Source organism: Bos indicus, chromosome 18 (assembly GCF_029378745.1).
Source record: "Bos indicus isolate NIAB-ARS_2022 breed Sahiwal x Tharparkar chromosome 18, NIAB-ARS_B.indTharparkar_mat_pri_1.0, whole genome shotgun sequence".
Lineage (NCBI taxonomy): Eukaryota > Metazoa > Chordata > Mammalia > Artiodactyla > Bovidae > Bos > Bos indicus.
In genome coordinates this window covers 55,668,661-55,694,744 of record NC_091777.1, presented here as the reverse complement: position 1 = coordinate 55,694,744, position 26,084 = coordinate 55,668,661, and the positions used below count along the sequence as shown (strand labels likewise).

The 26,084-nt window shown below is 51.8% G+C and overlaps 2 protein-coding genes across 3 annotated transcripts in view; both read right to left on the bottom strand.

The window, feature by feature from the left end:
* Positions 1–3: 3 nt before the first annotated feature.
* Positions 4–6,292, bottom strand: GRWD1 (glutamate rich WD repeat containing 1). 2 transcript variants are annotated; one of them, XM_019979952.2, is made up of 8 exons: positions 6,165–6,289; positions 5,885–6,089; positions 5,565–5,682; positions 5,252–5,414; positions 2,919–3,132; positions 2,687–2,829; positions 2,322–2,519; positions 4–1,008 (listed from the first exon to the last, which is right to left on the bottom strand). In XM_019979952.2, the coding sequence occupies exons 2-8, from the start codon at positions 6,069–6,071 to the stop codon at positions 691–693; spliced, it is 1,341 nt and encodes a 446-aa protein (XP_019835511.2). In that variant the 5' UTR covers positions 6,072–6,089; positions 6,165–6,289; the 3' UTR covers positions 4–690. The 2 variants fall into 2 exon arrangements, with proteins under 2 accessions (XP_019835511.2, XP_019835510.2); XM_019979951.2 differs by having other exon boundaries at positions 5,885–6,292.
* Positions 6,293–7,296: 1,004 nt separating this feature from the next.
* The window catches only part of GRIN2D (glutamate ionotropic receptor NMDA type subunit 2D), a 34,314-nt gene continuing 15,526 nt past the window's right edge, over positions 7,297–26,084 (bottom strand). The window contains exons 8-13 of the mRNA XM_070771388.1: positions 24,825–24,950; positions 24,394–24,623; positions 22,984–23,144; positions 10,222–10,409; positions 9,787–10,019; positions 7,297–9,614 (exon numbers count right to left, since the gene is read on the bottom strand). Of these exons, the coding sequence (XP_070627489.1) occupies positions 8,286–9,614; positions 9,787–10,019; positions 10,222–10,409; positions 22,984–23,144; positions 24,394–24,623; positions 24,825–24,950 (2,267 nt within the window). The 3' untranslated portion in view covers positions 7,297–8,285. The remainder of the gene's footprint in view (positions 9,615–9,786; positions 10,020–10,221; positions 10,410–22,983; positions 23,145–24,393; positions 24,624–24,824; positions 24,951–26,084) is intronic.

Below are 26,084 nucleotides of genomic sequence, written 5' to 3'. Positions count from 1 at the left end.
CAATTCGGGCTCTATTCTGGTTCTTTATTGCCCCTCAAGAGCTCCTGAATTCCCCCCTGCACAATGCCTGTCTCTGGGAGGGGAGAAGGCTCCACCCAGTCAAACCCAGCTGGCAGAAAGACAAGGGCCACACCAAATTCTGCTGGAGGAACCCACACCTCAAATTTGGTCCAGCCACTCTAAGGCACTTGAGTTCCCTGAGGGAGACCAGTGGCAGAGAGATCAAAGAGTCAAGCCTAGGGCCTGCAGCTGACAAAATACCCACAGCAACACAGGCCACACCAGGCCCATCTGGGAAATGGGCTCATGGACTCTTCTGACAGGTGGGGCTCACTGGGTTGACCCAAGTCTTTGGGTCGGAGGGTTCACTGGAGGCAACTGCAGTGGTTTTACAGGGCCATGGGTCAACCCAAGTGCTTCGGCTGGAGGAATCAAGGGGAGCAAACCGAGTCTTATTTTTAGAGCCATGAGTCAAACCGCCTCTCTTAGCAAGAGGGGCACTGGACCAAACCAAGTCCTTGCAAAGAACAGTAAGTCAAACAGAATCCATCATGGTGGCCAAAGGCCAAACCAAGTCCTTTTGGAGAGGCGCTGGCCAGCAGATCTGAATGAGTCCCTTCCAGGGAAACGATGAACTTCAACTTCAGTTCCAAGTAAGTGGAGGACCAGACAGACTCGGCCAGACCAAGCTCAGACGCTGATGGTGCGGAAGACAGTGAAGCCCGACAGGGCGGTGCTGACCAGCACCCCGGGGCACTGCGGGTGCCAGTGCAGCTCCTTCAGGTCTGTTTCGCCCTGGTGCACGAACAGCAGCTGCTGGGGGAGGTCTGCCAGCCCCGGGTCCGTCTCTGCGTCACCGGCCTCGGGGTCCCGCTCCACGGCCAGGTCCCACTGTGTAATCTGGTTGTCCGCACCCGAGGCTGCAAAGACCCCACTGTCCTGGGGGTGCCACTCGACGGAGGTCACGGGGGCCACGTGCTGCTTGAAGGTGGCCACTGGGGAGCCAGACTATGGGAAGATGGGAGTCAGGGTGTCTGAGTCCCTCAGCCTGACTCCAGGGGTGACCCAGGCAGAGCCCCCTACCCCTCTCCAGCCTTAGGGTTCAGCCAGACCTTCACCCCTCCAGCCTCCAAAGACCCAGGGTCTCTGAAAGGGATGGAGGGCAGAGTACAGCTGATAATAAAGGGGTAGTGCCCCAGGGTCTGGGAGTTGTGGCTTCACCTGCAAAGAAGCCCCTCCCAGCTCCAGGTCACAACTCCCCAACCCCTGCTCCTACCTGGGCCTGCTTCCGCCTCCTTCCCTGTAAAAGGAAGGTGTGGGGGACTCCCTGGTGGTTAAGACTCTGCGCTTCCAATACAAGGGGAGCCACTTCAAACCCTGTTTGGCTGGAGAACTAAGATCCCACATGACATGCAGCCAAAATAAATAAATAAAATTGGGTCTTTGAAACAAATTTTTAAAAGTAAATTAAAAAAAATTAAAATGTTCCCCCACCTCCCCTGCCCAGAAGGCTGGGTTTTCTAAGTGCTCTCCCCAGTGATTCTAGAAATCCTTAATGGGGGCACAGGCACGACTCCCAGGCTCGAGAGAAAGCAGATGCAAAGAAAAGCACTTTTACTAAAAGCACAGCTGCTGGGGGGGATCGGCATGTCTCTAACTTGGAGGGGTGGTTCCAACGTTTCAACGTGGCCCTGCGATCCACCTGTCCATGCACCTGCCTGGGAGGGGGAAGGGGGCTGGAATCCACGTCAAGAAGCTTCCCCAGGGCTGATTCTGTAGAACTCATTACACTGGAGGGGGAGTAAAAAGACGATCCTGGGAAGGCCCAAGGTGTATGGAGTCATGGCTTTGTCCAGGGGAAGGCCCGGAGCTCCTCTCAGCTCCGCAGAGTCACCACAAAGCTGGCGATTACATCCTATCTCTTTCCATCCCTCTGGGCCTCCACGCCTGCTCCCAGCATGACTAAGCTGAGCTCTGTTCTCAGCTGATCCTATGAAATCCACCTACAATCCCTGAGCCCTTGAGCCTAGGCAGCATGGCCGGTGCACGGCTCCCCTCAGGCAGATGGGAGTTGTAGTCTCTGCTCGGCCCAGCCCTGTTCCTCCAGTCAGCTCTCCAGATGGTAGAGGGAACAACCCCACAGCAGCCCCAAGCCTTCCTGACCCTGTTTCCTCATCAGTATCCCAGTTCTGATGGGATCCCAGTTCTGATGGCAGGGCCTTGCCAGCTCTGGCGTATAAGCCATCTCAGAAGGGAAAACCCACAAATCCTAGTGGCCGCTGGGAGCTCTTCCCGCCCCAGGGGTCCGGCTGGGACGGTACCTTGAACTGCCGCAGGTCCCAGACCTTGAGGGCTCCATCGTCCCCGCCGCTGAGCAGGAAGGGCTCCCGGTGGCTCCAGTTGATGACGTTGACGTCCCCGTCGTGGGCAGTGGCGGTGGTGAGCATGCAGGCCTTGCTGGGGGCTGCCCGGATGTCCCAGATGCGGATGGAGGCGTCAGCTGAGCAGGAGGCAAACACCTGGACGGGGCAGAGTCGGAGGGACCCCAGTGGACCCCCGCTCTACCCTGGAGACCGGGGACCAGTGGTGGGTCGGCCCCTCCCGCCCCACGCCATCACTTGGACCTGCCCCCGGCCCCCTCCTTCCCCCCAAGACCCTGGAGTCCAGACCCCCAGCCCTTCCTTACTGTGTCCTCGGTTGGGGACCACTGCAGGTCCTCCACGGAGCGTGTGTGGCCCACGAATGGCCGCTGGTCCACGTGCCAGGAGCCCCCGTCCGTTGGTGTCCAGAGGTGGATGTTCTTCTGACAGTCACCGGTCAGCAGGCGCCCTGGGAAAGGCAGTCGGGACTCTTGACCTCGTCACACTCAGCCAGCTGTGGCTCACCAGATCCCATTCCCACCCACCCCCAGGACTCACCGGGCACGCGAGGGGACCAGTCGAGGGCAAAGCCCTCGCCCATGTGGCCAGAGAAGGCGAAGATGGGCTTCACACGGGTCTGCTCATCCCGGAGGAAGGTGGCCAGGGCTTGGGGGTCATCCACCACTTGCAGGAGTCGCCGCAGCGCAAACACTTCCACCTGGCCCTTCTCTGACCACACCCCAGCCACCGGCTCCTCACCCAGCCACGACACCTGCAGGGTAGGGAGGAGGGGAGGGGAGGGGAGGTGAGCAGGACAGGAGGCACAGCGTGACGACGACAGCCCTTTCATCCCTGAGAACCAGAGCTGCCTCCCACCCAGGCCTGGGACTTCAACTCCCAGAAACCTTTGCGAGAATAGGCTTACAACTTGAAGACCAACTTGGTCTCCAGGACAACTCCCCCCACTGTGGTACAGATGATGGCGGAGGGATGACAGAACTCCTGAACTCCCAAGAATTGAGCCCCCGGAAATCTGTTCAGACTCCTGGTCTCTGGAACTGTTTAAGTCTAGGCAGGTCCCAGGCCCCAGTCTCTGGATCTCTCTGCCTGTGTACCTTTGCTCACTAGGAGATCCTGTTCAGCCTCAAGGTTTCCAGTAGCCCCTAGCCCTGACCTCTCTCAACTCCAGGCTCACATCAAACTGACTGTTTATAGACACCCCAAGGCCAAAGCCAAGTTCCTAATTGCCCACTGCCACCTACCCCTCCCTGGAGGTCGCCACCTTGGGCTCACTACTTGCCTCTCCTTCCTCACACTATGCCTCGCTTCCACCCAAAATGCCACCACTTCCAACCCTTTCTCGGTAGCTCTGCTGTCATCACTCAGGCTACTACTGAAGTCACCCTTCCCTGCATTCCTGTCCTGGCCCCTCACAGGACCCTGTCCTTCTGCCCTGGCCTCCCTGCAGTCTATTCTCAATACAGCACACAGAGGGATCCCTTTAAAACACAAGTCAGATCCCATCCACTCTTTGCTCTAAACCCTCCAGTGACTCCCAGTTTCTCCCCACATAAAAGCCAAGTCCTTACAATGGCCCACAAAGCCCTTAACAATCTGTTTCCTCCGTGCCCACCCACCAAACCCTGTCACTCTCCCCCTCATCCATTCAGCACTGTTCTCCCCAACTTCCCTCAAAACTCCTCAATCAGTTTGCCCCAGGGCCTTTGCACTCCTTGGTCCCTTGCTGGGAAACCTCTTCTCACAGATATCCTTGCTTCACTCCCTCACTTCCTGTGGCTCTCTGTTCAAAGGGCACCTTATCAGTGAATGCTCCCTTGACCACACTGTTTAAACTAGCAACCCCAGGGGCTTCTGGAATCTGCCTTTGCAGTGCAAGGGACACTGTTCCGATCCCTGGTCTGGGAAGATCCCACATGCCTCAGGGCAACTAAGCCCGTGCTCCACAGCTCCTGAGCCAGTGCTGTAGAGCCTGACAGCGTCAGCTGCTGACCCCACTCGATGTAACTACTGAAGCCCTTGCACCACAGAGCCTGTGCTCCACAACAGGAGACACCACTGCCAATGAGAAGCCCGAGCATTGAAACGAAGAGTAGTCTCTGCTTGCTGCAACTAGAGAAAGCCAGAGTGCAGCAACAAAGACCCATTACAGCTAAAAAACTAACTAAATAAATAAAATAGCAAGCCCGTTCCAGAAGACCCTAACTCCCTTACCTTGCTTTATTTTTCTCTACAACACTTAGAACCTTTGGACATTACACATATGCTTAGTTTCTTATCCCCTGTCCCCCTGGCATGTAAGTTTCATGGAGCCAGAGACCTTTTGCTCCCTGTTAACTCCCCAGGTCTAAAGCAGTATATGAAACATAGTAATACCTCAACGGAAACACTTCTCAAAAACTATGGGCTAAGCACTGCTCCAAGCACTATTGCATAGAGCATCTAGTTCAATTCTCACATCGACCTGATTAGAAGGAGCTATAACTCCGAATCACAAAAGTGACCCCACAGCCCAGGACACTCCCTGAGCAATAACAGAAAACACATAGATCTCATGTTACTGCCAAGTGCTGTTTCTAGACCCCCAAAATCACCATATTTCAGTTATTGAAATAAGGGTACTGGCTATTCCATTTATCTTCACATCAGCCCCACCAAGTAAGTTTGGTAACTCTCACCATTCTACAGAATAGGAAGGAACCTTTTTAAAAAACATCCCCATGGCATCTAGAACATAGTGACAACAATCACAATTAACACATAAGTAATTAAAAAAACTATGGGCCAAGTGCTCTTCTTAAAGCTGAAGGGCATGGACGTGGGGGGTGGTGTACTCCAGAGTACACAGGGCAGGCTCCTGGGGCTGTATTTACCCGAACTCTGTTGATGCCTCCATAGTGGGGCACCATAGCCAGCTCCAGCTGAGGCTTCCGCTCTTCTTCATCCTCTTCGTCATCCTCCTCCTCCTCGTCGTCGCTGCCCTCGGGTGGTGGGGGCTTTGTCCCATGCAGATTGTGCATCCGAAGCATCATCAATCTGGGGAAGGTGTGGGAGGAATTTGGCACCGGATGGCGGGACCCTTAGGAAGGAGGGAGGGAGGAGGCTGGAAACCCCGACTTCTAGGTCCTGAGGAAGAGGAAGCTGGAGGCTCAGACACCCCTAGCGCTGTAAAGCCTCAGTTCTTACCTGTTGCTTTGGGCGCTCTCGGCCTGCGTCCCAGCACACAGGTAAAGAGTAAGAGGAAGCTCAGTCCGGTTGTCTCCCAGGTGATCCCGGACTATGTCGAAGCTGAGACAGGGGGCGCCTGGGAATGGAAGGAGGGATGGGAAAATTAGGATTGGACAGCGGGTTCTCGGCCCTCTTGAGTGTGATGTCAATCCTCTTAAATCCTAATTTCTCTTTCAAACAGCCTCTTAAGTTAAAGATTCAGGATCAGCTCCCCTCCGGACCCAAGATTCCAGTCTCTTCCTTCGTGAGGACCCAAGATGCCGGGTGCCCAGCCCTACCAGTCTGTGCTCGGTGGTACAGCACGTAGGCCTCCTCGTCCATGACCAGCTCCTCTCCTTCGCGCAGCGGCGGTCCCCGGCCAGGTAGATAGACCTGAGCCTGGCCCTTGGACCCTGTTTCTTGGGATTCGGTCTCCATAGACTCCCCAGGTTCACACGTGCGCCGACGACCCTTGCGCGCCGCCATCTTCGGAGCCTCTCGCCGCTGGCGCAAGGTAATAGCGTCACTTCTGGGTTGCGTTTTCCCTTCCTAGGAGGATCCGCCCCACTGCGCGGTTACCTTGGAAACCTCCTGGTTCACCAATTAGGGCGACGGGGAGAGGGCGAAGAACTAAGAAAACAGCATCCTGGCTTGGCTACCGAGGCCTGTAGATCCGAGGCAACTGTTCCCTTCCCGTGACTTTGGGGCGCTCTTCCGCAGAGCGGCGGCAAGGCCTCCTGGGAGTTGTAGTTCTGCAGGAGGCCTGTTTGCCCCATCAACTATACAGGCACTCCAGACCCAGATTCCATCTTCCACCTTTGACTCCCAATGCTTTCTTACTTAATTAATTATTCGTGTATGCACATAAGAGCTTTTACTGGCAAGGAGACTAGGTTTCTGCTCCCTGAGGATCTATAAAGCCGATTTCTTTCCCCCTCCTTGTTATGATGGCTTTAATTTACTTCAAAATGCTTAAGTGTAGGCAGGATGATTATGTATAAATTAGTTCGTTGGATCTACCCTCTAGGGGTAGTCAGTTGCCTAACCAGGCGTTCACGGTGAAGCCCTGGTCAGCAAACACTTAATCAGAAAGTCCACTCTCTAGAGGCAGCTTCCGCTCTTTTTATTGCCCATCAACACCAGAGATTTGGCTAATTGGCATAATGAAATGTTAGAAATAGATTCTCATTGGTGAAATTAACAGAATTCAAGATATGTGAATGGGCTAGGATATAATAGACACTCACCTCCCTTGCATGAACATGATATTAAGAACCTAGCAAGCCTCATTGCTTGTTGCCATAGGAATGGTACCCTAGACTGATCCTAAAATGTTATGATCCAGATCTTTCTTGAGTTCTCTGACCCCTCTTCTCCTTCTGCCCCCACCCCTTCTCAGCCCACCCCAGCTTTTTTGGCCTAGCTGGGTAGTTTGTGGGATCTTAGTTCCCCAACCAGGGTTCAAACCCTTGCAGTGGAAAGGCAAAGTCCTAACCACTGACCGTCAGGGAATTCTCTCTGCCCTTCTCTTCTTAGGGTCTTTTCTCAGCACTTTTTTCTGGGTCTTTATTAGCCACCTCCCTCCAGAATCTCTGTTCTTGCTGAAATTCTCTTTCTGCCCCCTCTTCCTCTGTAGGACTTTTCTCGCTTTCTGTTTCCTCCACAGAAGTTTGAAGGGGGCTAAGAGAAAGACACGGTACTCACATTGGGCTTGAGGAGGCATAAAAACATGGTTTATTCCAAACACTGCAATGTGGTACAGGAGAGAGGGAAAAGAGGTTGGTAGTGAGTGTGGACTCCCAGACTCCTCCCTTCCACGACCCAGCTCCAGACCCGGCTGGAGATCTGGGAGGTGGAGGTTTGGGGGCAGGTTGGGGGGGGGGGGTCTGCTGCGTCTTTACTGAAAGGGTTGGATTTGGAGAGGATATGGCCGGTGGCACCTGGGGCTGGTCGTGGGAAGTTTTGGCTTGTTGGAGGTTGGGATCAATGCTGGGACAGTGGAGGCGGGGCTTCGTTGGGGGGCGTGTCCTAGGACAAAAGAGGGGAAAGCTACTGAGGGCGGAAAAGGAGAAGGGGGTGTCACGGTTTGACGTCGAGGGTCACAGTCTGGTCGGGGCACAGTCTGGGGCTCGGGTCACAGTTTGGGGTCAGGGGTCACAGTCTGGGGTCGGATGACCATTTTCAGGGGTCGGAAGTCACAGTCTGGGGTCAGGGGTTTCTGTGTGGCGGGGCCAAGGTCTGGGGTCACAGTTTGGCTAACGCGTCTCACAGTTTCGAGTCCCAATGGATGAAAGGTTAAAAACGGGCTTCCCCGGAGGCGTGCCTGGGGGGCCGGGGAGCTGCACAGTGATGTGGGGGCCACGGCCCCGGGCGTGGGGGTGGGACGCGGGCGTGGCGTGACCCCGCCACCTCCCGCCCCATCTGGTGACGTTAAAAAGCCCTTGTCGGGTTAAAAAAAAAAGTCCAGTGGGCTCTGAGACCCCTGCCCCCTTGCTCCCAGGCTGGGTGAGATTTGAGGGACCAAATCCCCTCCGGTTTGAAGTGCCCCCCATAGCGAGGGGCGCAGGACGCTGCTCCAGGCGGGGTCCGGCCAGTTCTATTTTCTTCATTTCCAACCCTCGCGGGTCCTGTCCACCCCGCGTGCCCCCTCGGGCTGTGGCCTGCGCTGACCAAGGGGGCGGCGGGGCCTCCCAGGCCGCGTCATACCTCGGACTCGAGGCTGGAGAAGTGTGCCGAGCCCCGGCGGGTACCCAGGTCCCCGCCCCGGTGTCTCCGGTGGGGCGCGGCGGGCAGCTGCGGCCCCCAGTGAGCGGCGTGCGGGCACCGGCGCGCGTGGCGGGAGGGCCCGGTTAGCCTGCGCGCGGGGGCGGCGCGGGGACACGAGCTGAGGTCCTCGAGCGATCGCGAGGTGGGCGCGGGCGGCGGGAGGTCCCAGCCCCCGGCGGCGCGCCGGTGCCGGTGGTGGTGCGGCGCGGCGGCGGGCGCGCGGTGTGAGGCCCGCGGCCGGTGAGGGTGCGGCCGCGGGCACCCGCAGCGGGCCCGGCGCCGGTGCGGGGGCCCCGCGGCCCAGGGCGGGGGCGGCGGCGCCCACCAGCCGCCGTCCAGGCCGTCGTGCGAGCAGCTGAGATGGCGCGGCGGCGGCAGCAGCTCCAGGCTGGCGCAGTGGCGACAGTGCCAGGCGGCGGGGCCGCTGCGCGGGGGCAGATAGTCCCAGCTGCCGGCGCGCCAGCCCCCGAGCTTGTCGACCGACCAGTAGCGGCCCGGCGGCGGCCCGAGGCGCTCGGCATATGGGTAGGGGAAGTCGGCGAACCACCAGGGCTCTAGGCCGCCCAGCGACGCGCCGCCCAGGCTCTCCGAGTCCTCCGAGTCCGACGGCGACGGCTCGAGGTCAAGGTAAGGGCAGGGGGGCGGCGCGGCGCGGCACGGGGGAGGCGCCGCCTGGGCTCCAGCGCCCGCGGCCCCCGCGCCGCCCGCGCCCCCAGCGCCGGGACCCAGCAGAGGCTGGCTCTCGGGGTCCGAGCGCGGCCAGCGCGTGGGCGCCGGAGGGCTCTCGTCCTCGAAGGCCAGGCGGCAAAGCGGCGGCCCGACGGCGGTGGCCGCGGCGGCAGGGGGCGCGGGTGGCGACGGGAAGCCGGGGAAGGCGCCGGCGGGGGGCTCGGCCGGCTCTTTGTCGCGCACGATGGCGAAGTAGGAGGGCGGCGGCTTCTGTGGCGGCTGCGTGGTCGGTGGAGACAGCGGGCGCCCAGTCACGCCCCTGGGCGCCGCGCGCGCCTCGCCCACGCCCAGGCCCTGCGGCTCGATGGGGCCGTAGTAGCGGTGGAAGCCGTCGGCTAAGCCCGCGCCGCCGGGCGGCCCCGCACCTTTGGGGCGGCGCCAGCGATCCACGGCTGCGCGCTCGCGCGGCACGAAGGGCGCTGGGCCAGGCGGGGGCCTCGCCGCCGGGTATGCGGGGCTGGGCAGCGGCTGCGGCGGCGGCGGGGGTTTGGCGGGCGGCGGCGCAGCCTCTGCGCTGCAGCAACTGTACATTCCCTGTAGGGGCCGCGGGAGGAGCAGTGTCAGCGCGGGATGCTGGGGACCACCTGCCTTCCCTCCGACCCTCCCTCCTCTCCCGCACCCGACCTCCCTAGCTGCCTTCCACTTCTCGCCATCCCTGCCAGTTTCTTCCTTTCTCTCCCCCTCCGCCCCCCTCTCTCCTCCGTACCCTGGAGAAGGCCAGCAGGAAATCCATGCGGTGGGTGGGCCCCAGGCAATGCCGCAGGCGCCAATACACCAGGTGCTCCCAAGCGAAGACCAGCAGGGAGAGGCCCATGGCCACCAGGAGCATGTAGAAGACGCCCGCCATGTTGTCAATGTCCAGCTTGCTGCTCATCACCTCGATCTTGTCATTGTGGCAGATTCCCGAGAGCCACAGCCGTTCCAGCATCTCGATCTCATCTGGGGACAGGCGGGTGGGCTGTCACCTTCCATGGGCACCCTCTGAGGATCCTCTTCTCTGATATGAAAATCTAGGCCCTCAGACCCTTCCCCCCACCACCTTTCCCCATGACCCAGGGGTCTTTGCCTCCCCTCCTCCACTTTCCCTCCCCTGCCCCCGCCCCCCACCCCACCCCCCAGGCATCTCTGCGTGCAGCCGCACCATCCCCCAGGAACTGCAGCAGTGCCAGGTCAATGGGCCGCTTCCAGCGGGAACCCTTGTGCAAGGCGATGCCATAGCCCGTGGTGGCAAAGACCTTGCCCGAGCCGATGGTGACGAGCTTGCAGCCCTCATCTTTGCGGGCCATGTAGTTGAGCACAGCCGCGTCATAGATGAAGGCGTCCAGCTTCCTGCGGGCAGGGGCATGAAAGGCAGAGTCAGTCCCACCCAGATGCCCAGATGGCCAACCCAGAGCCCCGCTAACTCCTAACCTCCAACTGCTCCAGATCCTAACTGGTGGTGATCTCCTCAGCAAGCCACTGCACCTTTTTGTGCCTCAGTTTAAACATCTGTCCAATGGGGACAGCAGCAACACTCTCCCTTCCAAGGTTGTCGCACAGATAGCCCTGGGAGCAAAGCAAGTGCTGGAGAAATGTTAGCTGTGAGTGTTAATGAAATAACTACTTGTTCAGTCTCTACTGGAACCTTCCAAAAGAAGGTCCTGCGTACTCCTCTGTTTTATTTCTTTATTTTAAAATTGTATTTATTTAAAATTTATTTATTTGACTGCGCTGGGTCTTTGTTGCTGTCACTCAGTCGTATCTGACCCTTTGCAACCTCATGGACTGCAGCACGCCAGGCTTCCCTGTCCTTCACCATCTCCCAGAGTGTGCTCAAACTCATGTCCATTGAATCGATGATGCCATCCAACCATCTCATTCTCTGTCACCTTGTTCTCCTCCTGCCCTCAATCCTCGTCCTGCACTAGTAGGGAACGAGTTGGATCTAGTTCCCTGACCCGGGCCCCCTGCATTGGGAGCCTGGAGTCCTAGTCACTGGACCAGCAGGGAAGTTCCCTACTCCTCCATTTTAAAGAGGAGGGCTGAAGCTCAGGAAGGAGAATCATACAAATAACAATAATGTTAGTGATGACTTCTGTTGTGCCACGCATTCTTCTAGCTACTATAATAACTCAATTCTGTCAGCATTCCTGTGAGGTAGAAACCATCATCTCCGTTATTCAGACCAGGAAACGCAGGCCCAGACACGTGTCTTAATTTGCTTGGGTTCTCCCTGTAGGCCCTGATTTCTACAATTTGGTGGGAAGACAAGCACAGATTCTGAGTTAGTAGTTCTCAGAGATGAATACGTTGTGGCACTTGGCACACGTCACTTCCTGCCCACCTTAACTTCTGTGATGATCTGATTAATCTCAGCCTCTCCTACCAGACCACAAGAGCCTCTAGGATAGAGTCCAAGACCCATCACATTCCAGGCTGTGACCCAGCAGTTCCTGACACAAACAAGGTGGCGGTTATATTTGTGGGATAAATGAAAGAATGATAAAGGAATGCAAACTTCTGTGGATTACACACCATGTAACTATCCTGCAACATAAGATAACTGCTCTCAATCTGACCTATGAAGATGTCCAGGGTGTCTTAAGGAGAAAAAAAAAAATCTAGTCCCGGTATCCTAGATAGAACAGAGTTCCATAGTTATTTCCTGGGGTGAAATTTTGGTCATCTTAACTGTAGACACCAGATTAGTTCTCAGAAAGAGGAACCTGTTTTGTCTAGTCCAACACTGTCCAAAAGAACATTCTGGGATGCTGGAAATGTCCCATCTGCACTGTCCAACATGGCTGCCACCAGCCCCCTGTGGCTCCGGAGCACTTGAAATGTGACCAGTACAACAGAGGGGTGGAACTTTAAATGGTATTTATTTATTTAGTTTTGGTTGCTGCAGCGTGCGGGATCTTAGTTCCCCAACCCGGGATCACACCTGCCCCCGCTGCAATGGAAGCATGGAGTCTTAACCACTGGACCACCGGGGAAGTCCCAAATTGTATTTAATGTTAGCTAGTTCAAATTTCCCCTTCATGGATCACAGCCTTGTGGCACAGGGGCTTGAAAGGTCCGTATAATCAAAGCTATAGTTTTTCCAGTAGTCATGCACGAATGTGAGAGCTGGACCATAAAGAAGGCTGAACACTGAAAAACTGGTACTTCCAAATTGTGGTGCTGGAGAAGACTCTTGAGAGTCCCTTGGACTGCAAGGAGATCAAACCAGTCAATTTTAAAAGAAATCAACCCTGAATATTCATTGGAAGGACTGATGCTGAAGTTGAAGCTCCAATACTTTGGCCACCTGATGCAAAGAGCCAACTCATTGCAAAAGACACGGATGCTGGGAAAGATTGAAGGCAAAAGGAGAAGAGGGCGGCAGAGGATGAGATGGTTGGATGGCATCACCGGCTTTATGGACATGAGTCTGAGTAAACTCCGGGAGATGGTGAAGGACAGGGAAACCTGGTGTGTTGTAGTTCATGAGGTCGCAGAGTGGGACATGACTGAGCGACTGAACAACAACTGGTGGTGTACTGGTTAAGAGTCCTCCGTCCAATGCAGGGGATATGGGTTCGGTCCCTGGCTGGGGAACTACGATCCCATATGCCTTAAAGACAAAAATAAATAAATATTTTTTTAAATTTGAAAAAAAAAGAGGAGCCAAATGAATGAATTCAGACTGGTTCAGGACCAGCATTCTGGGTGCCAGTCCCTGGAGCTAAGAGGCAAGATTTAGTTAATAGGGAAAAAATGCAAACAGGCTTTCCTCCACGGCCAAAGCAAGAGAACAGTGTGTACTTTTAGTGAGCAATGTATAAAGAGGTGTGTGCATACATGGTTTAATTGATCTGGAAAAAAAATGAAAAATAATGCTTCCTTTAGGGAATGGAGACTTGATGTTTCCTTTTTGGCCCTTCTAATGTGAGTGAGAAATTGAACCTTTCTCATGGGCTAGGCTTCCAGAACTGATTGGGAGGAGAAGCTGTGTTTCTTTATTTCTTTTTAAGAAATGCAGTTCCTTTCTCTCCCAGTGAGGTTGCTTGCCCTCAGCAGTAGGGCAAGCACACATTTGGTGTGTGAGCCAGGCAAAGCCACGCGAGGCTGCCAATGCCCTTGAACCTCTCTGTAAGGATGGAATTTTCTAGTGTTGTCCACAGCGGTGGCTATTTGAACCCCAATTTTATTTTATTATTTTTTTGAACCCCAATTTTAATTAAACTTTACAATTCTGAAGTCACATCAACTACACCTCCAGTGATCAAGAGCTGTTGGCTACCATATTGGACTGCCCAGGTTTAGCACGTTTCCATCATCACAGAAAGGGCTCTAGGAAAGCGCTGCTCTACACACGTGTCCGTCTGGCGTCCAGACTAGAATGGAAGCTCCAGGAGAGCAGAGACTTCGATTTGCTCACTGCTATACCCTGAGTGCCTAGCCCGGTGCCTGGTGCGAAAAGACTGTTCTATCTTATATCTTTACGTGTGCTCACCCCACAGGCTATAGCCCGTCAGGCTCCTCTGTCCAGGGGATTTTCCCAGCAAGAATACTGAAATAGGTAGCCATTTCCTTCTCCACAGGATCTTCCCACCAGGGATCGAATCCGCATCTTTTGCAATGCATGCGGATTCTTTACCGCTGAGCCACTGGTTTCCCAAAAGAAGACCTTAATAAACATTTACTGGATGAATGAATGAATGAATGGACAAGTGCCTTTTAACTTTTATATCATTAGGGGTATCTTGTCAGAAGCATTGTAACTCATTATTTGGTTTCTTTCTTGGTCCTCTCTATATTAAAAGCATATATATAGTATGTACACATATACATGTACATATTCATATATATATAGGGGCTTCCCAGGTGGCACCAGTGGTAAAGAACCCACCTGCCAATGCAGGAGACATAAAAGACACGGGTTCGACTCCTGGGTCGGGAAGATTCCCTGGAGAGGGAAATGGCAATGCACTCCCGTGTTCTTGCCTGGAGAATGCTATGGACAGAACAGCCTAGTGGGCCACAGTCCATTGGGGTCGCCAAGAGTTGGACAGGAGTGAAGCGACTTAGCACGCACACATGCATTCATATATATATATATATAGAGAGAGAGAGAGAGAGAGAGACAGGAAGAAAGACCAAAAAATACTGACCTTGGGGATCCCCCAATACAAATGGTCCAGACAGCCCAGCCCACAGTGAAGTCTATAGTTAAAACCCTGCTCATGTGCTCACAGGTGCACCGCTTCCAGAGTTTTGGATGCCTACTCCCAAATATGAACTGACTACCAGAGGTTACTAGACACCAGATAAAGCCTCTAACAAAATTAAAGACAGAAAGAGGGACTCCCCTGGCAGTCCAATGGTTAGGACTCCACGCGTCCACTTCAGAGGGCCCAGGTTCAATCCCGAGTCAGGGAACTAAACTCTCATAAGCCATGCCACACGGCCAAGTAAACAAATAGGAGGGGGAATTTGGAGGAATCATCATACAGAGAGAAAATGTTAAAAAACCAAAACTCAGCAACTATCATTAATGTCATCAGAAAAGCAAGACAAGATACTGCAACTTTGAACCATTATGAAGTCGGATACTACAGGGACTTCCCTGGTGGTGCAGTGTATAAGGATGGGTTGCTCACTCAGGAGACACAGAATCGATCCCTGACCTGGCAAGATCCCACGTGCTGCCGGGCAACTAATAAGCCTGGGAGCCACAACTGCTGAGCCCACAGGCCGCAACTGAGCGTTGCATGCCACCACAAAGATCGAAGACCCCATGTCATGAAGAGCTAAGACACGGTGCAGCCAAACAAATCAATACTTTTAAAAGTCTGTATTTGACTCTCCAAGCTATATGGATGTATAACTCTGATAGAAATTGAATGAAAAATTAGAAAAAAATGTTTAAAGGAACACTGAGGAGAAAAAGAATTCAGCAGAGGCAGGAAATCCGAGCAAGAAGTGACAGAGAGAAACACAGGGGGATCCTTTGTGGATCCACCAAGCTTCTGGGTAAGGGGCAGAGGAGGAAGAGTCTGGGTTTCTCACTGGGTGAGTGAGGTTATATAGTGCAGTGGTTGAGAAGTTGGGCTGAGAATCAGATTCCAGGGTTCAAATCCCAACTCTTCCCCTCAGCAGAATTGTAGGGTCTTACCATATATTCTCATCTATAGAATGAGAACAATAATATTCACCTATAAAGAATTATAGCTGAGCACTGAAGAACTGATGCTTTTGAACTGTGGTGCTGGAAAAGACTCTTGAGAGTCCCTTGGACTGCAAGGAGATCAAACCAGTCCATCCTAAAGGAAACCAGTCCTGAATATTCATTGGAAGGACTAATGTTGAAACTGAAGCTCTAATGCTTTGGCCACTTGATGCGAAGAGCCGACTCACTGGCAAAGACCTTCATGCTGGGAAAGATGGAGAGCAAGAGGAGAAGTAGGTGGCAGAGGATGAGATGGTTGGCTGGCATCATCGACTCAGTGGACATGAGTCTGAGCAAACTCCGAGAGATACTGAAGGACAGGGAAGCCTGGTGGGTGCAGTCCATGGGGTTGCAAAGAGTCAGACCCGACCGAGCGACTGAACAACAAATGAAAAGTTATGGGTTGAACTGTCTTCCCCCGAAATTCATAACATTGAAGTCCTATCCCAGTGCCTCTGAATGTGATCTTAGTTGGAGAAAAGGTCTCTACAGTCTCTACATTTTAATTAAGTTAAAATGAGGTCACGAAAGTGGGCCCTGAATGGTGTTCTTCTATGAAGGAGGAATTTGAATACAGGGATATGCACAAAGGGAAGATGACGTGAAAAGACACAGAAAGGGACTTTCCTCATGATCCACTGGTGAAGAATCTGCGTAGCAATGCAAGGGACACGGGTTCGATTCCTGGTCAGAGGACTAAGATCCCACATGCCTTGGAGCAACTAAGCCTACACGCTGAAACTACTGAGTCCTCGAGCTACAACTAAAGACTCCACGAGCCACAGCGAAAGATCTCACATGACACAACTAAGATGCAACACAGCCCCCCCCTGAAAAAAAGAAAATGAATAAAAGACTCAGGCAGAAGAGGGCCATCTATGAGGCCATCCACGAGGCCAGGGAGACGGGCCTGGGATGGGTCCTTCCTTTACAGCCAAGCAGGATTTCTAGCCTCCACCACTGTGAGATGATAAATTTTTGTTATGGCAGTCCTAGCAAACCAATTGGAGAAGGCAATGGCACCCCACTCCAGTACTCTTGCCTGGAAAATGCCATGGACGGAGGAGCCTGGTAGGCTGCAATCCGTGGGGTCGCTAAGAGTCGGACATGACTGAGAGAATTCCCTTTCACTTTTTACTTTCATGCATTGGAGAAGGAAATGGCAACCCACTCCAGTGTTCTTGCCTGGAGAATCCCAGGGATGGGGGAGCCTGGTGGGCTGCCATCTATGGGGTCGCACAGAGTCGGACACAACTGACGTGACTTAGCAGCAGCAGCAGCAAACCAATAACGGACTTAAATGAGTTAGAACTTGATGTAGAATAAACACTATAGTACATTAAAAAGACACAGGAATGATGCCAAGCCTTGGCAAAGATGTGGAAGAAATGGAACTTTCCTACACTGCTGATGAGAGTGTAAATTGGTACAACCACTTTGGAAAATGTCTGGCAACATCTTTTGAAGCTAAGAAGACACCACTATATGATCCAGCAGGTCCACTCATGGGAATTTACTGAAAGACATGAACGTGTATGTCCTCCAAACACCTGTACAGGAATGTTCATAGTAGGATCGTCACAACGGCCAACGCTGGAAACACACAAATGTTCATGAATCAGGAGAACGGAAGGGTTCTGATATACTCCTGTGTTGGTATACTCAACAGAATGGAGTGCAATGAACACACTTGGTAGTAGCATTGGACGAAGCAAGCTAGACACAAAAACCATTATACACACTGTTTGATTCTATTTATGTGATATTCAGAATGAAGCAAAACTAATTTACACTGATAATCTATGAAGACTAGGTCAGAGGGGGACTAGAAATGTTTCATACCTTAACCTGAGTGTGGAAACATGAATGTATAGATGATCAATGACCTTCACACTTAAGATTTGTGTATTTGTGTATGGCAGGATGTAAATGCGTGCAGCCAGTATGCAGAAAAAGTATAGAGCTCAGTTGGTAAAGAATCCTCCAGCAATGCAGGAGATCCCGGTTCGATTCCTGGGTCAGGAAGATCTGCTGGAGGAGGAACAGGCTTCCCACTCCAGTATTTTCAGGCTTCCCTGGTGGCTCAGCTGGTAAAGGATCCGCCTGCAATGCGAGAGGACCTGTTTTTGATCCCTGGGTTGGGAAGATCCCTGAAGAAGGGAAAGGCTACCCACTCCAGTATTGTGGCCTGGAGAATTCCATGGACTGTATAGTCCATAGGATCGCAAAGAGTAGGACACGACAGCGATTTTCAGTCATGAAATCGATTTTCACAACTTTACATGTGAAATTGATTTTCAGTTGTGAAATTTTAGCGAAATCTAAAAATAGAGTTACTATGTGATCCAGCAATCCCACTCTTGAGCATATATCTGGGAAAGACAAAAATTCTAATTCGAAAAGACACATACATCCCAGTGTTCACAGCGGCACCATTCACAAGAGCCAAGACACGGAAACCACCTGAATGCCTGTTGACAGATGAGACAGATGAATGGATAAAGAAAACATGGTATGTCTATATATTATATGTATACACATATATGTAAATACAATGGGATCTTGTTATTTGTTCGCTAAGTTGTGTCTGACTCTTTGCCATGGACTGCAGCCCACCAGACTCCTCTGTCCATGGGATTTCCCAGGCAGGAATACTGGAGTAGGTTGCTATTTCCTTCTTCAGGGGATCGTCCCAAGCCAGACATTGAACCTCTGTCTCCTACATTGGCAGGCAGATTCTTTACCACTGAGCCATCAGGCAAGCACACAATGGAATACTACCTGGTCATAAAGGAGAATGAAATAATGCCATTTGCAGCAATATGGATGGAACCTAGAGATTATCATTCTCAATGAAGTAACTCAGAGAGAGGCAAATATTATGTGATATCACTTATATGTGGAATCTAAAGAATATTACACAGAAACTTATTAAAATAGAACCAGACTCACAGACATAGAAAACAAACTTATGATTACCAAAGGGGAAAGGGGGAGGGAGGAATTGGGAGTTTGGGATTAGCAGATATACTATATATAAAATAGATCAATAACAATGGTCTACTGTATAGCACAGAGAACTGTAGTCAGTATTTTATAATAGACCATAGTAAAGAATCTGGAATATATATATATGTTTATACATACATAAACCATATTATTTTGCTGTATACCTGAAACTAACATAACATTGGAAATCAACTATACTTCAGTAATAATAATAATAAAAGATCTGTGCGTGTTACATCTCAATTTTAAAAAAGATGCAATATAAAAAGACCCAGGATGAAGCCTCAAGCTATTCTTACTTATTAAGGGCTGAGACTGTGGCTGACATTTAGATGAAAAGAAAAGTACAGGTAACCCTCGTCCTCTGAACTTAGGGGCGGGATAGATTTGGATTCCTTTTCTTGAGATGGGGCTGTTCTCCCTTGCTGGTCACACTTTCACTGCTCTCCAAAACTCAGAAACCAAGCAGATTGAGGACGCAGGGCTTCCCGCTACCCAATTCTTGCTCTCTAAACGTAAGGATGAAATTGACTGGAAATGTGAGGGATCCCTGCAGAAGTACAAGAGAAGAGGAAGGCAATTCTGCCTCTCGCAGAAGGGCACCTTGTGCTCGGGAAAGTAGGGATCAGTGAGCAGAGCCTGGGAAAGCCGCCCTACTTTGCAGAAGCGAGGTAGAGGATCTGGAATTCCCAGGGGCCTTCCCGGAGGGAGGAGCCGAGGAGGAAGAAGTGGAAGAGGGAAGGGGGGAGAAATGAGTCAGCTGGCTTGCTGGGGAGGATACTCGTGGGGTGAGTAAGGCAGTGAAGAAGTCCCAGGGGGGTGGGGAGGTGGCCAGAGCACTTGTATGTGTCATGTTCATAACCTTCACTAAGAAACGTTCCGCATTTAGATGATGTACACCCAGGCCGACCAATTCGGCAGCTACAAGCCCCTGTGGCTGTTTTGAGCACTTGAATTGAGATGTGTGGTATGTAAAATGCACCTGCATACGTGCTAAGTTGCTTCAGTCGTGTCCTACTCTTTGCCACCCATGGATTGTAGCCCGCCATGCTCCTCTGTCCATGGGATTCTCCAGGCAAGAATACTGGAGTGGGTTGCCATGCCCTCCTCCAGGGGATCTTCTGGACCCAGGGATCGAACCCATGCCTCTTGTGTCTCCTGTGCTGGCAGACAGTTCTTTACCACTGGCGCCACCTGGGAAGCCCGGGGTCTAAAGGCACCTAGATGCTAAGGGGCAAGAAACTAGATGACATCTGGGGATCATGGCAAGTAAAGGAAGGAATTAAGAAGTGGAAGAAGTACCGGGAAAGGGACTTCCCTGGTGGTCCAGGGGTTGACTCCGTGGTTCCAAGGCAGGGGGCCCACAGGTTTGACCCCTGGTCAGGGAACTAAGATCCTACATACCTTGTGGCACAGCCAAAAAAAAAAAAAAAATTAAGGGAAGTACCAGGAAAGACGAGGAGGAGGAAGAGAAGAAAAAAGAAAACAGAGAGGAAAGGAAGGAAACCACAGAAGAGGTAAAAAGACAGAGCTCAAGAACGCCACTGTGACTGCCACTAGCCAGATGTGACTGACTCTGAATTGAGATAAGAGATGGGCTGTGATTATAAAATCTGAAGCACCCACCCTGCCCCCTGCCAAAAAAGTAAAACATCTCAAGGGTTTTTTTGGCCGCACCTTGCAGCTTGTGAGATTTTAGTTACCCAACCAGGGATCGAAGCTGGGACCTTGGCAGTGCAAGCACAAAGTCCTAACCACTGGACCGTCAGGGAATTCCTCATCATTAATTTCGATATTACATACTGAAATGATAATCTGTTGGAACTACTGGGTTAAATACAATGTACCATTCGAATTAATGTCACCTGTTTCTTTTAGTGTGACTCCTGGAGACAATTACAGAACATATGTGGATCTACTGTACAACACAGGGAACTATATTCAGTATCTTGTAATAGCCTATAATGGAAAAGAATCTGAAAAGAATATATATTTAATTTATATATATATAACTGAATCACTTTGCTATACATCTGAAACACTGTAAATTTAAAAATGTTTACTTCAATTAAATTTAAAAATGTTTCATTAATGAAAAAAAATCATTCATCCGCAATTAAAAAAAAAAAGAAAATTAGGGACTTCCCTGGCAGTCCAGTGGTTAAGACTTTGCCCTGCTGCACAGGGTGCCGGTTCATTCCCTGGTCCGGGAGCCATGGTCCCATATGCCTCATGGCCAAAAAAGCAAAACTTAAAACAGAAGCGATATTGTAATAAATTCAATAAAGACTATATAAAAACGGTCCACATCAAAAAAATTCTTAAAATATATATAAGTGTGTGTGTGTGTGTGTCTCCCCAGCTCTGCTCTAGAAAAAAAAGGCTCGAGGAAATGCCTTGAAATATGAATAAGGAGGGGGAAAGGAGAGAGCTTCACTTTTTGTTCATTTTTGACTGTGAGCCTTGTGGGATTTTAGTTCCTTCAGCAGGGATCGAACCCTGTTTCTGGGCAGTAAGAACACTGAGTCCTAACCATGGACCGCCATGGAATTCCCAAGATCTTCACCTTTTACATTATTATTTTTAACAATGTGCAAGAGTTAAGCAAATAAAACCTTTAAACAGAAGCAGGAAAGAGATATGGGAAGGGGAATGTTTGTTCATGAAACTTGGGAATGTGAAGTCAAAAGGTGCCACACACAGAGAAAGGGGGTGTCCTCCAGGCAGGAAGCCCTGGGGAAGGGGCTGAGGGGTCCATCAGGCATCACAGCTAAAGGGAAGGCAGGAGGAAGCGTGTTCTGGAAAGGAGTGTGAGGCTTTGTAGCCCACAGGTTCCTGGGTGTCTTTAAGAACCTTCAGGAAATAGGGAAGTGGCAGCTTGGGGAACCACGTGACAATTAGAATCCAAACACAGAGAGAGGGACTTCTTTGGTCGTCCAGTGGCTCAATTAGAATCTAGACACAGAGGTAGGGACTAGGTGGGACCTGGGTTCAATCCCTGGTAGGAAACAAGATCCCATATGCCGCATCTAAGACCCAGTGCAGCCAAATAAATAAATATTAAAAAAAAAAAAAAATGACAGCCGGGTAAAAAAGATCCAGTTACTCTAAATGGCCCCTTCAGGGATCAGCAGAGCATGGGCCTGAGGGAAGGTGTCTGGAGGGCAGTATAGTGTGTGTGTGTGTTAGTCGCTCAGTCGTGTCCAACTCTTTGCAGCCCCATGGACTCTATCCTGCCAGGCTTCTCTGTCCATGGAATTCTCTAGGCAAGAATACTGGAGTTGGTAGCCATTCCCTTCTCCAAGGGATCGTCCCCTGTGGAATTGAACCCAAGTCTCCTGCATCGCAGGCAAATTCTTTACCGTCTGAGCCACCAGGGAAGCCCGGAGAGCAGTTTAGCTTCTGCCTAACTGGTCCCTCTAATCCCCATCCAGCTTCATTCTCCACTTGGCAGCCAAGGGGAACATTTACAAACAGAAATCTAATTACATGGCTCCCTTAAAGTCCCCCTTTCCCATGGCTTCTCACTGGCCTTCAAATAAGGCCCAGCCCTAACCTCAGCCTCAGGGATCACACCCTATGTCCTACTCTCGTCTACCCTTTAAACTGAACTCTCCACCCTTCAGCCATGCTTGCCTTCTTGCTGTTACTTTTTCTTTGTTAAAAATTTTTTGCCTTTCCGCCCAGCATGCCAGATCTTAGTTCCCCTGACAGGGATCGAACCCATGCCCCTTATAGTGGAAAAATGGAGTCTTAACCACTGGACCACCAGGGAAGTTCCCCTGCTTGTCCTCTGAGAAGCCAAGACCACTCCTGGCTCAGACCTACTGCACAACCTGTTCCCTTTGCCTGCAAGGTTCTGCCTTCATAAGTCCACCTGGCTAAGAAGGGGTCCCTCACCTCCTTCTGGGCTCTCCAGAGGTGAGCCCAGTCACCTCCCCCATCACTTTCTGCAATGATCACGCTGATTTTTCTGCTTGCATGTTTCTTGTTCATTTCCTGCCTCTAGACTGTAAGCTCCCTGGGGGCAGGAACTGTGATCAACATGTTTGTTCACTGCCTGGATGGAGTCGGGACTAAGGAAATAAATTCATGCTGAATGACTATATCAATGAGAAACAGGGAGAGAGAGTCATTATGCTCAGCTTTGTTGTAACCTTGGACCGCTCTTTGGAGCCAGAACTTAACTTTTCCCTATGATTTGGGAAACTGATGTTAAAAGGAAAAATCCAAGTATTGATTCCAGTGAGTTCAGATCTAACGATGATGATGATAGTAAGAATAATAACAACAGTGTGTCCTGCACTGTTCTAAGTGTTTTGCATGGATTAACTAATAATAACTACTATAACAATTCTTATTTAAAAAAAACTTATGAGATGGGTTATTCCCATTTTACAAGGAGGAAACTGAGGCTCAGAGAGGTTGAGTAATTTGCCCAAGGTCACACAGCCAAGAACGGACAAAGCCAGGATCTGAACTCTGGCAGCCTGGCCCCCAAATCCATAATCACTGGATCCTTAAAAATATCCTAAGGGGTTCATTCCTACCCTCAATGACCTCTGACCTCCAAGCTGACCCACGCTGGGCTGACCGCTGAGGCTGACAAATGACCCTGACCCCTTGCCAGCTCCGAGCCTCCTCAGGACCCCCAGCAGCCACACCCCTCCCCGCACCTCCCGGCCCCCAGTCTGCGCTGACCCTGCCTTGAGCTGAGTGAGCGCTTCCTCTACGCGGGGCTGGTTGTAGCGCACCATGTAACTGTGCATGTCAGGGTAGTTGCTGCGGATGTTCTTCTCCGTGGACCCGTTGGGCACCGTCCCAAACTTCAGGGGCGGGTACTGCTCCTGGGGCCGCTGGAACTGGGGCAGAATGGGGAGATATTAGAGCGCCCCCACCAGGGGCCATCTGGGTCAAGGATGTCCTCAACCAGCCTCTCCATTCTGGGGGCCACTGGTAGATGCCCCAGTCCAGAAGTGGTTCTCACACTGTCTCACTGTGACCCCCAGCAGGAAGCACTACTCTTCACCCATCACATATGTTCACAGTTATCAGTACACGTGCCCGCAAGTAGGTATACATACACGTGCGCATACACAATCAGGAGTTATGTTGAAATATTTAATCCCCAGTATGGCCTGATCATGGTCTAATTAGAAAAGACCCCCTAATTAGAAAAGGCCCCTGCTGGGTCAGGCATTAACCCTTAACTTGCTGGATCATGGGAGGTCCCGGGGTAGGGGCTGGCATGGCGCAGGCTAGGGGCAGTTGCTAAGAGTTACCAATCTGTTCAGAAATAGTTCACTATTTTTTTTTTTTTGCCTTACCACATGGTACATGGGATCTTAGTTCCCTGACGGGGGATCAAACCCACATGCCCAGAAGTGGAAGTGCAGAGTCTCAACCCCTGGCCTGCCAGGGAAGTCCCAATGGTGCACTGTTTTAACAACACACTGGTGTGCTGGCTTGATGTCGGGTGTATATATGACTAAAACAGAAGCTCCCTACAACCATACTCACCCTGATTACAGAAAATACAGTCAAACATATTTTCTAGTCTATTCCATTCCTTTAAAAAAAAAAGTTTGTCATAATTTATGGAGTGGGTCATGACGCCCAGTTAACCACGTTAGTCTCAGAGTGCGCTGTGCGGACCACCTGTCCCCTGAACAAACTGTGATCCGTGGTGAGGTAAGTACAGAAACTGAGAGAGTGAGTGTTTCAAGTTATCTCAGAGAATAATTTTGTGCCTAAGAAATAAAATGTGGTTTGGAATTTTGCATGTCTTGGTTTTAAATTTTATTTTACTTTTCCAGTCATTCCTTTCTATTTTATTTTATACAAGAGTCAGTCTCTACTGGATTAGAAATGTCAAGAATTAGCCCTTCATCACAGTTTGAGGGAAGCACTGATCTAGAATATTCCTTGTGGCACTATGGCCCCTAGAATATTTGGGGATACTCTTTTCTCCTTAGAATGTTTAAATACATTGTGAAACATGTTTTCCCTCCAGAATATTCCATCCTAGTACTCTAGAACTCTTTCTGGGAAAAAAACCCCATCTGCCACCTCCAACCCCAGCCCATTCCCTCCCTCCCCAAACACACACACCTTTCGGTCACTGAGCCCAGACACGGTGTCCACATACTCCTCCTGGATCATGAAGGCGGCCAGGTTGGCTGTGTAGCTGGCGAGAAAGATGACAGCGAAGAAGGCCCACACCAACACCATGATTTTGCTGGTGGTCCCCCGGGGGTTCTCCACGGGCACCGAGTTGTTGAACACCAGGGCCCAGAGCAGCCAGATGGATTTCCCAATGGTGAAGGTTGAGCCACCAGGGCCTGCAGGGGGCCAGGAGGAGGACATGGACCCCACATCCCTTCTGCTCAGTGAGGGAGAGCAGAGAGGACTACAATTCCCAGTGGCCCCTGAGGCCCCTGCTGCCTCAGGAGACCACAGCTCTTTCCCAGGGGCTGTTGGGAAATGTAGTTCTATCTGTGGTCCAGGCACACTGAGGTAGGGTGATGGAAGAAGGCACTCACGTTTGCCCGTGGCCAGGCTGCGGTTGTAGCCGACGGGACTGAGGTACTCGAAGATGAAAACGGTGACCGCGACCACAGTGAGGCACATGACGAACATCATCACCCACACGGCAGGGCTGTATGGCTCTGAGGGCAAGGGGGTGTGTGGTCATGATTCATCCAAGACAAGGCTTGGGTGCCCCCAGACATGTGACCTCGTCCTACTTTGCCCCCTTCTCAGAGATAGACTCACTGCCCACCAGACCCCTGGGGAGAGCGGGGGTGGGGGTTTGGGGGAAGAACAGTCTCTTCCAACGACAATCATCTCAACCATTTCTGTGATTTCAACCACCAAATACAAACTGTCTCCTAAATACCTTTCCTGAACCCCAGACCTGATTCTCCACCCACCCCCGGCAATTGCCCCAGGCCATTCATGTCCCATGCTGAGCCCAGCACCAACTCCCATGTCCCCATCCTGGGAGTTTCACCATTTATCCAGTCACTCCCCAGACCCTCCTCCCCTATTTGCCACCCTCTCTCCCTCCTCGCTCTTCCTCCCCAGCATCCCATCAGTCCCCACCTCCCTTCTCCTGTCCTCCCTCTACCTCTACTCCCCACCTGGACCTTTCTTCTCCATTCTCTCTGCCAACAAGGCTTAGGCCACACCCTGTCCCCTGGACCATCTCCCCGTGCTCTCCCCTCCAGCCCTTCCTTCCACTATGGCCCTAAGAGGCTCTCTCTACACCCAGAGATGAGTTGTCCTCAACTCACAGTCCTCTGTGGCTCCCCTGTGCCCCCAGAACAAAGTCCCTGCCCCTCAGCCTTGCTTCCACTCTCCTCTCTGGACTGATGATTGTCTCAAGAACCCATTTCTTTAACCACCCAGAACCCACAGTTCCCCAAATAAGCCACATCTTCCCTGCCTCTTTCTCAATAGCTTCCCTGCCAGAGGCCCCACCCTGACCTGTCCATCAGCCAAACTCCTCACACTGCCTCCTGGAGCTCACTGACAACAAACCCAAATCACCGTTTCCTTGAGATCAGTCCCGGGTATTTGACCTCCCCGGGCCAAGTGCCAGCAGCCAGGACTGCCCCCATCACAGCAGGGTCACCAGCCTGGACTGCCACCGCAGTATCTGGGGATCTGCCTGTCACCTCCACCAGGCCACGTGGTGGGGCATGAACATGACCTTGTCACTCCCTTGCTGAAGGCAGGGGCCCCACGTGGTGCCTCTCAGGGTGCCCTGCTGAGACCTCGGTGCAAAGAGGAGGCCACAA